General features: G+C 44.2%; 1 protein-coding gene across 1 annotated transcript in view; it reads left to right on the top strand.

Moving 5' to 3' along the window:
• Window positions 1-15238, top strand: part of nlrc3 (NLR family, CARD domain containing 3) — a gene marked incomplete at both ends in the record, with an annotated part of 54917 nt that overhangs the window by 1775 nt on the left and 37904 nt on the right. Inside the window, 5 exon segments of the mRNA XM_084323806.1 lie at window positions 242-1991; window positions 3485-3571; window positions 7137-7220; window positions 13699-13782; window positions 13923-14006. Coding sequence (XP_084179932.1) covers window positions 242-1991; window positions 3485-3571; window positions 7137-7220; window positions 13699-13782; window positions 13923-14006 — 2089 coding nt within the window.

Genomic DNA, 15238 nt, shown 5'->3' with positions numbered 1-15238 from the left:
TTGTGTGTCAGGTAGGTTATAAGGTGACCTCACAGAAGAGGCGGAGTCCTTGACTCAATTCTCCTGGCCAGAGAACGTCAAGGCCTCTACCAAACTGCTAAACTAATTTGTATTCGATTTACCATGTTTTAGCAAATGCATTTGATCAACCAAGATGATTTGACCACGCGCATTCTTAACCCCTCCGGTTTCCACTCATCACTCATCCCTATCTATGGCCGGATTCTATTGTCTTTTGCAGACGCCATGGTGAATGAGCACAAGGAGGTGCTATTGCAGCGACACGGGCCACACAGAGACAGCCATACAATCAGCCACCCCAGCCTGAACTTCTGCGCTAGAGCCTTGCTCCTGGTCGACGGGCTTTCTGACCTCCAGCAGAAGGAGCACGACATCGTGCAGGTGGAAGCAACCCGAGGGACGGCGAGGAACCACCTCCGACAGCTGGGTGTAAGCAAACTCCTGGAGCCCCTGACTCGGGCCGGCCCGCCTCCCAGGGTCTCCCTCACCGTGGGAGTGGCCGGCATAGGCAAGACGACCTTGGTCCACCACTTCGTCCGACAGTGGAGCCGAGGGGCCGTCTGCACGGACGTGAGCTTCGTCTTGCCTTTCGCCTTCTGGGAGCTGAACTCGCTGGAGAAGCTCTCCGCCGAGCGGCTGGTGAAGCTGGCCTTTCCTCATTTGGCAGACCCCGGTCTGGTGCTGAGCGGCTCCTGTCGGACATTGCTGATATTAGACGGCTTGGACGAATTCCGCTGCCCTTTGAACTTCTCGGACGTGGTTCCCTGCACTGACCCCAAGAAAGAAGTGTCTATCGGTGACTTAGTCACCAACATCATACAAGGGAATCTGCTCCCCGAAGCAGCTGTGTGGGTAACCTCCAGGCCAGCGGTGGCTTCAGTCATCCCCGGAGGACTGGTTGACAGGGTGACTGAAATCCCAGGCTTTAGCCCCAAGGACATCCGGTCCTTTCTAGACCACTACTTCTCCGAGATGGATTTCGCTCGCCAAATATGGGCATACTTAGAGTCCAACAAGATGTTAATGGTGATGTGCTACGCGCCATACATCTGCTGGATGGTGGCCGACACTCTGAGGTACATTGTGCAGACCGGCTGCCAGGAAGGCCTTCCGAGGACTTGCACCGAGCTCTACGCCCACTTCTGCTCCATGAAGGCGGGGGCGGGAGAGCCCCGGGGCAGGGAGACCGTGAAGATCGAGCATCTCCACGGGAGCAGCCGGAAGCTGCTGGGCGGTCTGGGAAGGCTGGCGTTCTACGGGCTCCTCAGGCGCAAGTACACCTTCAGCGAGCAGGACTTCAGAGCCTACGGAGTGGATCCAACGTCCGCTCAGAGCGGCCTCGGCGCCGGAGTTCTCGTCCGGGAGGAGTCCGCCGTCTGCCCCGCGTATCGATTCGCCCACCTGACTATACAGGAGTTCCTGGCGGCCACGTTCTACCACGCCTCCTCCAAGCGGGCCATGTTCGACTTGTTCTCCGAGAGCGCCGTGTCGTGGCCCAAGATCGGCTTCCAGAACCACTTCAGGAGCGCCCTGCAGCACTCGCAGCAGGCCGACGGCGGCCACCTGGACGTGTTCGTCCGCTTCCTGACGGGCTTGCTGTGTCCCGTCGGAGCGAGACCCCTCGCGGGGCTTCTGGCCCTCGGGAAAGACGACGGTAGCCATCAGGCGTGGGCGGCGGGGTTCCTGCAGGGCCTGTTGGCCGGCGGCGGGGGCGCCGCGGTGTCGCTGCGCGCCATCAACCTGGCCTACTGCCTGCAGGAGCTGCAGCACACGGAGCTGCAGCGGAGCGTGGAGGAAGACCTGCGTCTCGGCAGCCTGGGGGGGAAGCTGACGCGGGGACACTGCGTCGTCCTGTCCTACCTGCTGCACGTGTCCCCAGAGTGCCGGGAGGAGACCAACCTCAGCGCCTGCCTGAGCTACGCCACTGTTAAATGTCTGCTCCCGCAACTGCTGTACTGCAGCTCTCTGAGGTCAGCTCCTCAGCGAATGGTCTTCACGATATGAGTCAATCATTATGGGATGAACGTACAATCATAGCGATGGCCAAAGAACAAAACCTCCTATCTGAGAAATTCAAATGTGTTGTTTTGAGAAAGTGTTGTTTTTGTATTGTTTTGTTTTGTATTGTTGTATTGTTTTCGTGTTGTTTTCTTGCAGAATGCAATTTTTTAAGATAAGTTAACATAAGATATTCCTTTATTGATCCCCTTAGGGAAATTCAGGCATCATAGCAACATGGGGAAGGGGGGGGGGTACAGGTATGGGCAGGGTAATAGTAGAAGTGTCGGGGCGACAGTGGCTCGGGAGGTTGTGCAGTCGTCTGGTAATCCGGAGGTTCCCGGTTTGATTCCCGCTCCTCTCGGGCAGGGTGTCGAAGTGTCCTTGAGCAAGACACTTAACCCCTAATTTCTCCCGATGAGCAGGTTGGCACCTTGCATGGTTGCCTCCGCCGTCGGTGTGTGAATGTGTGAGTGAATGGGTAAAATGTGAGGAACAAATTGTAAAGCGCTTTGGATAAAAGCACTATATAAATGCAGCCATTTAGTAGAAGACATAAATACAGGCAATACAATTATAGTACAGTAGAAAAGTAAAAATGGGCAGTGTAAACAATATAATTAACTAAAGATACCCAATACAGGGGCGCCCCAGTGGCGAACAACATAGCGCGCTCAGCCGCGACACGGCCGACCCGGGTTCGACTCCCGAACCCGTCGTTATTTGCCGAATGTCTTCCCCCCACTCTGTCTTCCATTCCTCCTCTGTCTCTCTCTACTGGACTGCCCAGTGGCAATCACCGGTTCCTGACAGGCAGCGAGCGAGCGAACTGGAGACGAAATCGCGCGCGACACTGTCCTGATATAACGCGGCGCTTGTCCGAGTGTGTCTGTGTGTGTGTGTGTTACCTGGAAGCACAGGGGCAAAGCAGCCTGCGATTCTCGACCAATAAAAAGTGTTTAGGGGCGGGACTGGGCCGCATAATCGCTCAACTAGAGACACAGCGAGCGAATATTTGAGGGGGGAGCGACATCGCCGCTCAGTTCGCTGTCGCTCGTGGTAGGTCAGGATAGACTGATTGAAACGAATACATTTTAATCATTTTCGCAATCACGCTCGCTCGCGTCGCTCCCTGTCAGGAAGGGGTGATAAAGCGATAAAAACGCCAAAAAAATAAATCTTTAAAAAAAAGATACCCAATACAACACACGTTTTTGGACTATATTACTATATTATGTGTTAACAATACCGACCAGGTATTAGTGCCTCGCAAAGTGCAGATAGGAGGTTTTCCCCCACTTTTCTTTTTTACGCAGATAGGAGGTTTTGTTCTTCGGTCATCTCAGTGGTTGGATTTAAACACAACACTGTCAGATCCAAATGTTAATAGATAGTCACAAAGAAACTGAAATATCTGTCTTTATTCCCAGCATATTTTGTCAACCTTTTCATGTTTCATTTGCAGGCTAGAGAATAACGGTTTTAAAGATGATGTCATGGAATTGCTGGGAAGCTTGCTGAGTGCCAAGGACTGCCACATCCAGAGGCTAAGGTCAGGCACACTAACCTCTTTACAGTTCAAACAGAATAGAGGGAAATTGTTCTGGCTTGCGAGGCATATTATTATTATCTAATATTATATTTATAAATACAATTACAATTTTAAAATAATATTTATTTATAAATACAAATCATATTTTTTGTATTATTATTATTATTATTATTATTATTATTATTATTATTATTATTATTATTATTATTATTATTATTATTATTATTATTATTATTATTATTATTATTATTATTATTATTATATCATAATAACAAGCCAGAAAAATATATGAAATTATGTTAGATCTTAGATCAGGGCTACTTACCGACCCGGCCCCCGGGACCTCTTAACACTTTCAGTGCCAGCAGGGGGCGCACGATTTAGTGCTTGAATGCCCACCATCCACTTCAATGTTAGCGTTAATAACGCCTAATCTATGTTTTAAATTATGGCTATGTGTCTAATCTGCCCGTCGCTTATCAATGACTCGTTTTCCAGTCAACATTGTCGAAGCGGATTGTTTTTTTATCGGTTCATTTTAGTTTTATAGCATTTTGAAAAGCCCTCGTTTTCAAGGAAAATAAAAAGATTCCATAATAAACGCCCTGTACTGGAATATTCTAGAATACACAAAAACATTTAAATTTTTCGACCTATTATGAATCGTTTTCAAATAAACGCTAGATTATCGATAGTATATGTGTACGTATGCACGCTATATAGGCGATCTGAAAAATGTATTCTCTGATTTCCTCAAAGCCATCGCCCACACACACACACACACATAGGGCGAACGCTGAGAGCTCAGCGAATACAACTCTGATTATCCCAAGACTTGTAAAATAGATGTTCTCCAAAAAGATCATTCCAATTCCTGATCGCCATTCCAAAAATCAATCGTTTTTATTGATCCAACGCTACATACTGTAAACAGATATTCCACGCTGTACTTCTGATGGTTCACAATGAATCCGATCGGCTCGGGTTACATGCCTGAGAAGTAAAATGTGGATTCCGGATTCTCATCCATTTTCATTGAGTCCATTCCAAAAGGGCGCTTTTTACGATCTGGGAGACGATAGGGGCGGTTTTTTCACATCTGAGCTCCTGATGGGGCTGGTTTACCAACGGTAGACTCGGTTGATGAAATATGAATTCAGATCACTAATAAAAAAATAACACGCTAATTTTCGTGGTGGGCATTCAGGGGGCGGGCTGATAACACGTGTTATGTCGTTTTGGGCATTCAAAGTGTTAAGGACGATTTGCCTACCGGCACGACGCGCCACTTTGCGAGCATCTAGCGCAGGGGTCAGCAACCTTTTTGACATGGAGTGCCTGTTTGAAATATAGTTGTAACTAGTGTGCCTCAACAATATTCCATGCATCGTAATTTCTTTTTCTCATAATCAGGTATTTTTATGATAATTTTTACATTATTACATCATTATTGTTATTGTTATTATTAACAATATTATTATGATGGTTGTATCAACCCTAAATCTGAGTTGGGGGGGGGGGATGCAATGCAGACAAACAGCTGCATACAGTGCAACCATTTCACTCACATTTGCCCATTCATTTTTGGACACATCACACACCATCGGTGTGTGTACTGAACGTGTGCTGTCATAGCTCCACCTACAGGCCTAATGGAGAACACCAGGATGTGAATGGAGGGTGAATGTGAGGTATATCGTGTAAATACGTTTTGATTGATCGCAAGACTACACTGTAAAAAAATAATAATAATAAGTTACCAGAACTTAAAAATATTGAGTTTAGTTACTGTGCATTAAGGTTTTCAGTTTTCAATCCATAATAAGTTAACAGAAAAATAAGTACACAACCACATTATTTCAACCTAATAAAACTATGTTTATTGTCATTGTTTTGAGAACACAAGTTGACTTGGTAATACTCACATTTTGAGTTAAAAAAATGGCTTTTAACATGTGCAATGTTCAATGAAATAGAAAAATAAATAATAAAATGTGTTGATTAATCCCACTGGTCACAATGGTGACCGTAATAATGTTTTTGTTATAAGGCTCTGCAAATGTTACTGAATGATGTAGCAATGTATTTCCAGCTCAATTGAAATAATAAACAAATAAAGGGTCTCAATTAAATATGTGGTAGTAAAAAGAACCTGTGGGAGGATTTCAACAAGATAAATGTGACAACAGTGCAAAATATTTCACTATAATATTTCAAAGCAAATTTTTTTTTTCTTTTTTTTTTTTTTTTTGTTGCTGCCCCCTGTGCCTATGCAAATGCCCCCGCATGCCTATGCAGGCACGCGTGCCTAGGGTTGCCTACCCCTGATCTAGCGGCTCGGGTCTGCATTTTTTTCATACAATATACATATAATTAAAGCCCTATTTGTTGCCTGTCGATTGCCACCTCAGGATTCAAATGTCCCTGATGACATCACTGGGGGCCATATTCAAGCTATTTTACTCAATAACTAAATTAATGTGTGCAAAACTGTTTGGAGTTTTTGGATGTGTTTCAACTAAGTTTCAAGTTCAAGTTTCAAGTTTGTTTATTATATGTCACAACAAAATACAGAATTAGGGATGTTCGATATTGGCTTTTTTACCGATATCCGATATACCGATATTGTCCAACTCTTAATTTCCGATACCGATATCAACCGATATCGATATATACGGGGTCGTCCCCCCCCCCCCCCCCCAAAAACTTAATAATTTCAGGTAATTAACATTACATATCTCTTGTCGTGGAATTAACACAATATGCATACTTTTGACAATAAATAAAATAAGAATTTGTTCTTACTTGCTTGCCTGGGTAAATAAAGGTTAAATAAATGTAAAAAAATTAAATAATAATGTAATCTTTTTTTTTAAAACCGATACCGATCATTTCCGATATTACATTTTAATGCCAATATCGGCCGATAATATCGGACATCCCTATACAGAATACTTTATACGAAATGCTTATTTCTGAAAGAGCCCCTGAGTGTGCTACATACAGTAAAAGGAAAGTAAGTAAGTAAAAAAAAAAGTTATTAAGAAGTAAGTAAAAGTAAGTAAAGTCAATATACATATATACAATATACAACACAGAGTAAAATGAGTAACAGTGATGTACAATGCAGAAATGAGATGGGGTACAAAAGTTAGGGTAAGGTGCAAATGAGGTATGGATGTAGTGCAAATCTCTTTAATAATAGATAAATATAAAGTGTGTTAAAGTGTCTAAAGTGAGTAAAGTGAGTGGTAATGTGAGTGTTTGTTTAAAGTGAGTGTGTACATGTGTGTGCAGTGAGTGTAGATGATAGATGATGGCGCCATCTTGTGTAGATGATGGGTTGTTACATAGTGTCATTTTCATTGTCATTGAGCATCCTGATGGCCTGGGGATGGTGTGTGAGATTATGTGCAAAATAAATCAGCATTTTGCATCTCATACTTTTTTTAAGTAATACTTTTAAACTCACTCTGGGCAGGTGAACTCACTCTTGCTCACTCCTCTGAGGTTGCCTACCGCAGCTTTAAGCGGAACCATGTGAACGCCTCCTCTTTCCCTCCAGTCTGGCAGAGAACAACATCAGCAACAAAGGAGCCAAAGCCCTCAGCCGAGCCCTCTTGGTTAACAGGACTTTAACCACACTGGAGTGAGTGACACCTGTTTCATCCTATGACAACGCACAACTGAATTAAAAGTGCTGTACGTGGTATTTCTTTTATTAAAATAAGTGTTAATTAAGTAGCTCTACATTCCGACAGACATCACTGATACTGGTGTTGTCAGTAACACGGGTCTCCCAGTCCCTCCACTCTGCAGTAAACACAAAATGCATGTTCTGGTATCCCTTCCCACTTTATCCAATCAGGAGAGAGAACCCTAGATATTTAAACTTATTTCAAGAAGTCTTACAGAGCCAAATTTGCTGGCCGATTTTTTTTACTTGTTTCAAGCACATACAGTATTTGCTTAAAAGTCGTTTTATTTTCTTATTCTTATCAGACAATTTGGATAAAGTGGGAACTGGATACCAGAAAATGTATTTCCTGTTTACTGCAGAGCGGAGGGACTGAGAGACCCATGTTACTGACCAGACACTCTGTATCAGTGATGGCTGTTTACTGCAGAGCGGAGGGACTGGGAGACCCATGTTACTGACCAGACACTCTCAATCAATCAATCAATCAATCAATCAGATTTATTTATATAGTACATTTAACATGACACGTGTCAACCAAAGTGCTGTACAGAGGGTAGATACATACATATTGACAACAATCACACTCCGTTTTATGGGAGGGCACACAGGCAAGCACACAGGAAAACGGGGCATGAGTCAGTGAACGGGAAAGGCTAGTAGGTAGAAGTGGGTTTTGAGCCTAGATTTGAAGGCATCTATGAGGGGGCAAGCCTAATGGAGGTGGGGATGCTGTTCCACAGTTCAGGGGCTGCTGCGACAGCAAAGGCACGGCCCCCCCTGAGCTTGAGGTTAGATCTTCGGACTGTCAGGAGCCTCTGATCGGCTGACCTGAGGGACCTGGTGTTGGAATAGGGGGATAGTAGGTCTGAGATGTAGGAGGGGGGGTGACCATTAAGGGCTTTAAAAACAAATAGGAGAACCTTCAAATCTATCCTGTAGCGTACTGGAAGCCAATGAAGGGAGGCAAGGACAGGGGTGATGTGGTCTCTCTTGTGGGTTCCGGTCAACAGTCTGGCAGCGGCGTTTTGTACCAGTTGTAAGCGGGACAGGGAAGACTGGTTAATGCCTATATAGAGGGAGTTGCAGTAGTCTAATCTAGATGAAATGAAAGCGTGGATGACTCTCTGAAGGTCTGCAGGGGAGAGAAGGGCTTTGAGTTTGGCAATGGTGCGTAGTTGGAAAAAACATGCCTTTACCACTGAGTTCACTTGTCTGTCGAATTTAAATTGTGGATCAAAAATGACCTAGGTTCTTGACATAAGGCTTGACCAGGGAGGACAGGTTGCCAAGACTGTTGGTAAGGGTGGTGAAAGCGTTTGGGGGACCGAAGAGGATTATTTCGCATTTGTTTTGATTTAGTTGTAGAATGTTTTGTGCCATCCAACATTTAACGTCATCCAGGCAGGACATGAGACTGTTAAGTAGAGACTGGTTGTTAGGTTTCAGGGAAACGTAAAGCTGTGTGTCGTCAGCATAACAGTGAAAAGAGATGTTGTGCTTCTGAATGATTGGACCAAGGACTGAATGATTGGACTCTATATCAGTGATGGCTGTTTACTGCAGAGGGACTGGGAGACCCATGTTACTGACCAGACACTCTATATCAGTGATGGCTGTCAGAATGTAGAGCTATTATCTTAACACCTAGACCACTTATTAATTATATATTTCTTTATAAATACCACTTATACAGCACCTTTAACTGAATTTCCATTTTCATGTATGGTTTTGTGCCTTTATTTTAAGTGAGAACATCAGAACATCATTCTGCAGTTCAGAATCATCTTTATTTTAAGTGAGAACATCAGAACACCATTCTGCATTTCAGAATCCTCTTGACCAGTGGCGGACTCAGGCTGTTTGAAGGGCAGGGGCGAAAGAAGAAAAAAAAGGCACCTACTGCACAACATGGGACCCCATCAGTAAGCAAAAAGCTATGATGCGTCATGTATGATGAAATAGTCTTCATCCTTGATTAAGATTAACATTAGAATAACATAGACAATCCAGATTAATAGTATAACCACACCTCTATGATAAAAACACACAGGGAACAATACACCTTTAAAATTTGTATTTCATAAAACAGTTTAACAGTTAAAGTTAATTCGAGTGCCATGGGGCTTCTTCCTTTCTCTCTCCTCCCCTTCTCTCATGTCCTCTCCTCCTGTACTCCCCCTCTCCTCTCATTCTCTCCTCCTGTCCTCTCCTCCCCTTCTCTCCTCCTATACTCCCCTACTCTCCTCCTGCACTCCCCTTCTCTCCTCCTATACTCCCCTTCTCTCCTCCTGTACTCCCCTTCTCTCCTCCTGTCCACTCCTTCTCTCCTCCTGTCCTCTCCTCTCCTTCTCTCCTCCTGTCCTCTCCTTCTCTCCCTCTCTTTCTCTCCCTCCCCCTCCCTATCTTCCCCATTCTCTCCATTAAACTTACTATATTGTACCACCTGACTCCTCCCTCCTGCCATCCTCTGTCCTCTCCTCTATCACCTCTAATGAAAATATGTTGGTTATTTTCATGGACAGATTTGTATGTGCTGGCTCTCCATTGCTGCAATGGAAGGGAGATGGGGGTGGGGGAGTCATAGCAGAATTCGTCTTTTGGTCCTCTGTTTATATTATGTCAATGACCTCATTATGATCAATTGGGATATCCCTCTCAATTGAAAGCAGCATAAGATCAGAGAGCCTTTTTTCCCCACATCGGTTTCTGAGCTGGGTTTTGATCAGCTTCAGTTTAGAGAATGATCGCTCTACTGAAGCAGTTGTCACTGGTATTGTAGCATATGTTTTGAGGAGCATGGTTATATTTGGGAAAACAGATTCCACATCATTGTCTTTAAGGCACTTAAGCGTAGCTTTGACCATGTTGGATGGGAGAGCATATGAAGAGTGGAATACCTTGAGTTCGGTGACAACATTCTCTTCCTCTACATCATAAAACTGGCACACATCTCTGACAGATACAGCAGCTGTGTCGTTTGTCATGCCCTTCCAGTGACTTGAGATGGTAAGGCAGTGAAGACCTGATAGGATTGACCCAGTAGGCGTGTCATCCTTCCCTTTGAATCTTCGGTGTAGCTCATGGGAGAGTATGTCAAGAAAGGTAAAGAACACCTTTCCCCAGTAGTGCTCCTCCAAGTCTTGGACTTGGTAGTCCTCTGTAGCAGATTGAGACCTATACCTGTACCTTTGAGGTACCTTCCTGCGTCTTGTTTGTCCAGGTATTTCTTCTGGCACCTCAATGCCTGCTGCCTCTGCTTGCCCTTTTGCTTTTGAGAAAAGGACCTTGAACTCCTCATCCTTCCTCATTGCTTTCACTCTTTGTATGACTCCCTCCACAATGGTGTATGATGCTGACAAGTCAAGGTCTTTTCTCTGAAGTGAGGCAGATGCGATGGCAGTCTCATTGAAGACAGGTGTGGCAATCTCCATGCATAGCATAAATTCAAAATCTATGCTACGCAAGAGCATCCGGGCATCACCTGCTGCAGAGTCTGGTGGATCACTATCAGCCATGTTCTGAAGCAGCTTCACCACAGCAGAAAGGACCTTCTTCAGGGATCTCAGAGCATCTTCTCTACACGCCCACCGTGTGTCAGACAGCCTTTTCAGTTCACAGAGTCTTTGGCCAGGGTACATGGTCTGTTGCATTTTCACAAACGCAGCGTCACGTTTTGGAGATCTGGATATGAAAGTGTACAAATTTTCAACTAAATTGAAAAACCGAACAAAATGCTGGCTTGATTTGGCATTCTCCACCAAGACCAGGTTGAGACAGTGGGCATGGCAGTGCACGTATAAAGCTTTCTCATTGTGGCTCTGAATTTGCGACTGCAGACCGTTGTAGCTTCCGCTCATATTTGCGGCTCCATCGTAGCCTTGGCCCCTGATGTCTTCCACTTTTAATCCATTCTCCTCAAGGAATGTCATCACAACATTCTCCAATTCTTTTGCTGTTGTTCCACTCACATCACAAACTTGTAAAAATCTCTCCTTGATTTCCATCTGATGGACAAAGCGAACAACAAAGGACACTTGTTCGACATGAGAAACATCAGTTGTCTCATCCAAGAGAATGGAGAATATTTTGGAATCTTCCATTTCTTTGAGAATTACTCTTCTGACATAGGTGGCAAGGGCACTGATTGTCATTCTGTGTCTTGTAGGACAACAGTGATGTCTGTGGTTTTTTCTGTTGAGACTGGATGTGATTGATTTGATCAAGGTGCATTTTGATGGTGGAGTCATCATATTTTGCAAGTAGCTGTACAAGTTCAAGGAAATTCCCTTTGTTCAAAGATGTACCACTTTCATCATGACCCCTGAACGCCCCATCTTGCCGTGCTAGATACAATGTGATGTCTACCACTCTTGTCATTAGCTCCCTGTTTCTTTGTCGTTCCTGTTTTCTTTTGGCTTGGCCTTCTACGTCTGCCCTCCTGAAAGCCTCTTTCAGTGGTCTCTGTTTGAAGTTGCTCCATCTTACCATGCTTACCATATGTGCTTCTGTTTGTGTATGCTCCTTAATTTTCTCTGAGCCTTTTCTCCAATTGTTAACTCCCCCTGTTCTCCAAGCTGCTTTATTATCATATTTTCTCTCTTTCAAGAAAAGTCGGCAACCAAAACAAAACATAGAATCACTTTCCATAGAATATTCTAGCCAGTGATTATCTTGATACCACTCCCTGTGGAATGAACACCCCTCTGTCTTTGGATAAGTTAGAACTGGTTAACAAGGTCCAATAGAGCAACAAAACTCAACAAATCTATCAGAGTGGTGGTCTATGCTGTGCTTCTGAACATGGGCTGGATCAGTGGGATATTTTAATGGCAACAGGAGAGCATTCAAGTTATTTGTTGTTGTGTCACCATCATTTCTCTCCATAGCATTATCAGCATTCTCTCTTTCCTCAACTTCTTCATCGTTTCTCTCCATACAATCATCTGCATTTTCTCCTTCCTCCACTTCTTCACCATCTCTCTCCATAGCATTATCTGCATTCTCTCTTTCCTCCACTTCTTCATCGTTTCTCTCCATACAATCATCTGCATTTTCTCCTTCCTCCACTTCTTCACCATCTCTCTCCATAGCATTATCTGCATTCTCTCTTTCCTCCACTTCTTCATCGTTTCTCTCCATACAATCATCTGCATTTTCTCCTTCCTCCACTTCTTCACCATCTCTCTCCATAGCATTATCTGCATTCTCTCTTTCCTCCACTTCTTCATCGTTTCTCTCCATACAATCATCTGCATTGTCTCCTTCCTCCACTTCTTCACCATTTCCCTTGTGAATATCTCCATCTTCATTGTCTGTACTGTCTTTATCTAAGGTGGAGCAAATAATATTAGTTTTATAATAGTAATATAATTGTACTGTATATAATATTTGTAGTGTAGCCTACAATGTTATAATTGTATTATAAAATAATATGTCATATAGCACATACCACTAGCCTTCTTGCCTTGATTGGAATAAAAACGGTCTATGGTTGGTCAATTTAAATGTTTAAGACATGTTTTTCTGTCCAAAATAAGCATTATTGACCATGTTAGCACCAGATTCTAATTCTTCGCCACTCAAAAGGGCACTTAAGCGTGCGTTTTTCGACCGTGGGGGCACCAATAGGGCACATCCTCTAATTTCTTTCACTCAAAAGGGCACTTAAGCGCACATTTTTCAACCGTGGGGGCACCAATAGAGTACATCCTCTAATTTCTTTAACTCAAAAGGGCACTTTTGCGCGCGTTTTTCAACCGTGGGGGCACCAATAGGGCACATCCTCTAATTTCTTTCACTCAAAAGGGCACTTAAGCGCACATTTTTCAACCGTGGGGGCACCAATAGAGTACATCCTCTAATTTCTTTAACTCAAAAGGGCACTTTTGCGCGCGTTTTTCAACCGTGGGGGCACCAATAGGGCACATCCTCTAATTTCTTTCACTCAAAAGGGCACTTAAGCGTGTGTTTTTCGACCGTGGGGGCACCAATAGGGCACATCCTCTAATTTCTTTCACTCAAAAGGGCACTTTAGTGCACGTTTTTCAACCGTGGGGGCACCAATAGAGCACATCCTCTAATTTCTTTCACTCAAAAGGGCACTTAAGCGCGCGTTTTTCGACCGTGGGGGCACCAGGGGGCGCCCCCCCTGCCCCCCCCCACCCCTGAGTCCGCCAGTGCTCTTGACTGTTTCACAGCAGGGAAGCTGCTCTTGTCTGTATACCGGTTGGTGAAGATGACTATAATTCAATACAGCTCAGTGCATCCCATTGGTCAGAATGCCATAATAACACAGACTTTCTTTTTCAGTCAAATGAGTTACCAAGTGCCATTCACAATTTGTGGTTACATAACGCCTCGTTCCCAACCCCCTGAGTTGTTCTGTGCTCCATTCAACTAGAGGAGAATAAAACAATGTATGCCTCAGTCTCCGTAGCAACAGCATTGGTTGTAAAGGGGCCAGGTTCCTGGCAGAGGCCCTCAAGATGAACCAATCCCTGGTCTCCATCAAGTGAGTGTAAATCCTTATTATCAACCCATTCATGTCGGATGCTCTGTGCGCAAAGGGTTGGGAATCTTGGATTCACATCCACTTCAATCAATTCAACATGTTATCAGGAAGTTGTTGATGTCTCTCACCTTCTGCGACAGCTTCCAGAATAACTGCATCAAGGAGGAGGGCGCTGGAGCTCTGGCAGACGTGCTACTGTACAACCGCAAGCTGGTCTCTCTGAAGTAAGAGCAGCACTGATACATTATATTATATTATATTAGATTATATTAGATTAGATTAGATTAGATTAGATTAGATTAGATTAGATTAGAGCTCTGGCAGACGTGCTACTGTACAACCGCAAACTGGTCTCTCTGAAGTAAGAGCTGGGCAGCCAATCAGCGACCAACAACACTGATACACGATTAGATTACATTAGATTCAAATGTATTGTCATCATGCAGCACGAGCACAGTACAACAAAAATAAGTTTGTCATCCAACCAGAGTGCAAATGTAACAGTAAAGTGCAACAGTAATATACAATGCACAGGTGATTAAACTTGGTATACAATATATAAATGAGTACTACTGAGTAATAGTGCTAATCAGATATATGTACAGAGTTGTAGTATTAACATGTACAGTGATACAGGTATGAAGACACTGTGGTAAGTCATACTGGCCAGCAGCGTAACTAGTAAGAGTAGGTAAGGTGTTAGGGTTTGTAACCGACCTCAAGCGCAACGGCACAGAGAGAGTTGTTTCAGAGTTAGCCAAAGCAAGGGCGTATTTATTTTCAGAGTTACAAGATTGAATTAAGTTGAGCAACCGAACAAACGGGGAATCTGGCATGAGAAGATTGTTGCGGCTCTGCAGATTCTCCCAGTAGGTGGTGGTGAGGAATTAGCTTGTGACGTCTGAAGCCGCTCTGCAGATCCTCCCAGCTTTCACTCCCGGTGGAAACGGAGAGAGAGAGAAATCTGAGTTAGCCCAGCGCACAACAGAAACAGAGAGGTGACTGATCCAATAAATATCCAAGTGACTTGATCTTCGGTGTTCCACACACAGTTAGCAGAGTCCAGAGAAAAAACAATACGGTAATCCAAAGTGTAAATCCAACACAAAAAATAGGTGAGAACAGTATAAACAAAAACGGGATCCCTTCGGTGTTTCACAAACACACAAAAAACTGGTGATCCAAAAAGAACTGTTTCCAAAAACTCACTAGAGCGCAACGCGTAAAGCGGGCAGATAACGAGGCGCAGCTCCGAACGGGAAATCAGGTTCTCCACAGGGATTCTTCACGAAAGTCCTGGAGAGCAACAGACAGGGAACAGCGACGGGGAAGAGAGGCAAATGCAGGAATATTCAAAACGATCCAACATCGATAGTGGGGGGATCAGAGTATATAAAGCCACAGGGCGCTGATTACAAGCTGTGACAGCTGCGGGATGAAATTGATACTTGCTCCA

Source organism: Notolepis coatsorum (assembly GCF_963971535.1).
Source record: "Notolepis coatsorum genome assembly, chromosome: 10".
In the NCBI taxonomy this organism is placed as follows: domain Eukaryota; kingdom Metazoa; phylum Chordata; class Actinopteri; order Aulopiformes; family Paralepididae; genus Notolepis; species Notolepis coatsorum.
The sequence above is the reverse complement of the archived record's forward strand: the minus strand, read 5'-3'. Positions and strand labels throughout refer to the sequence as shown.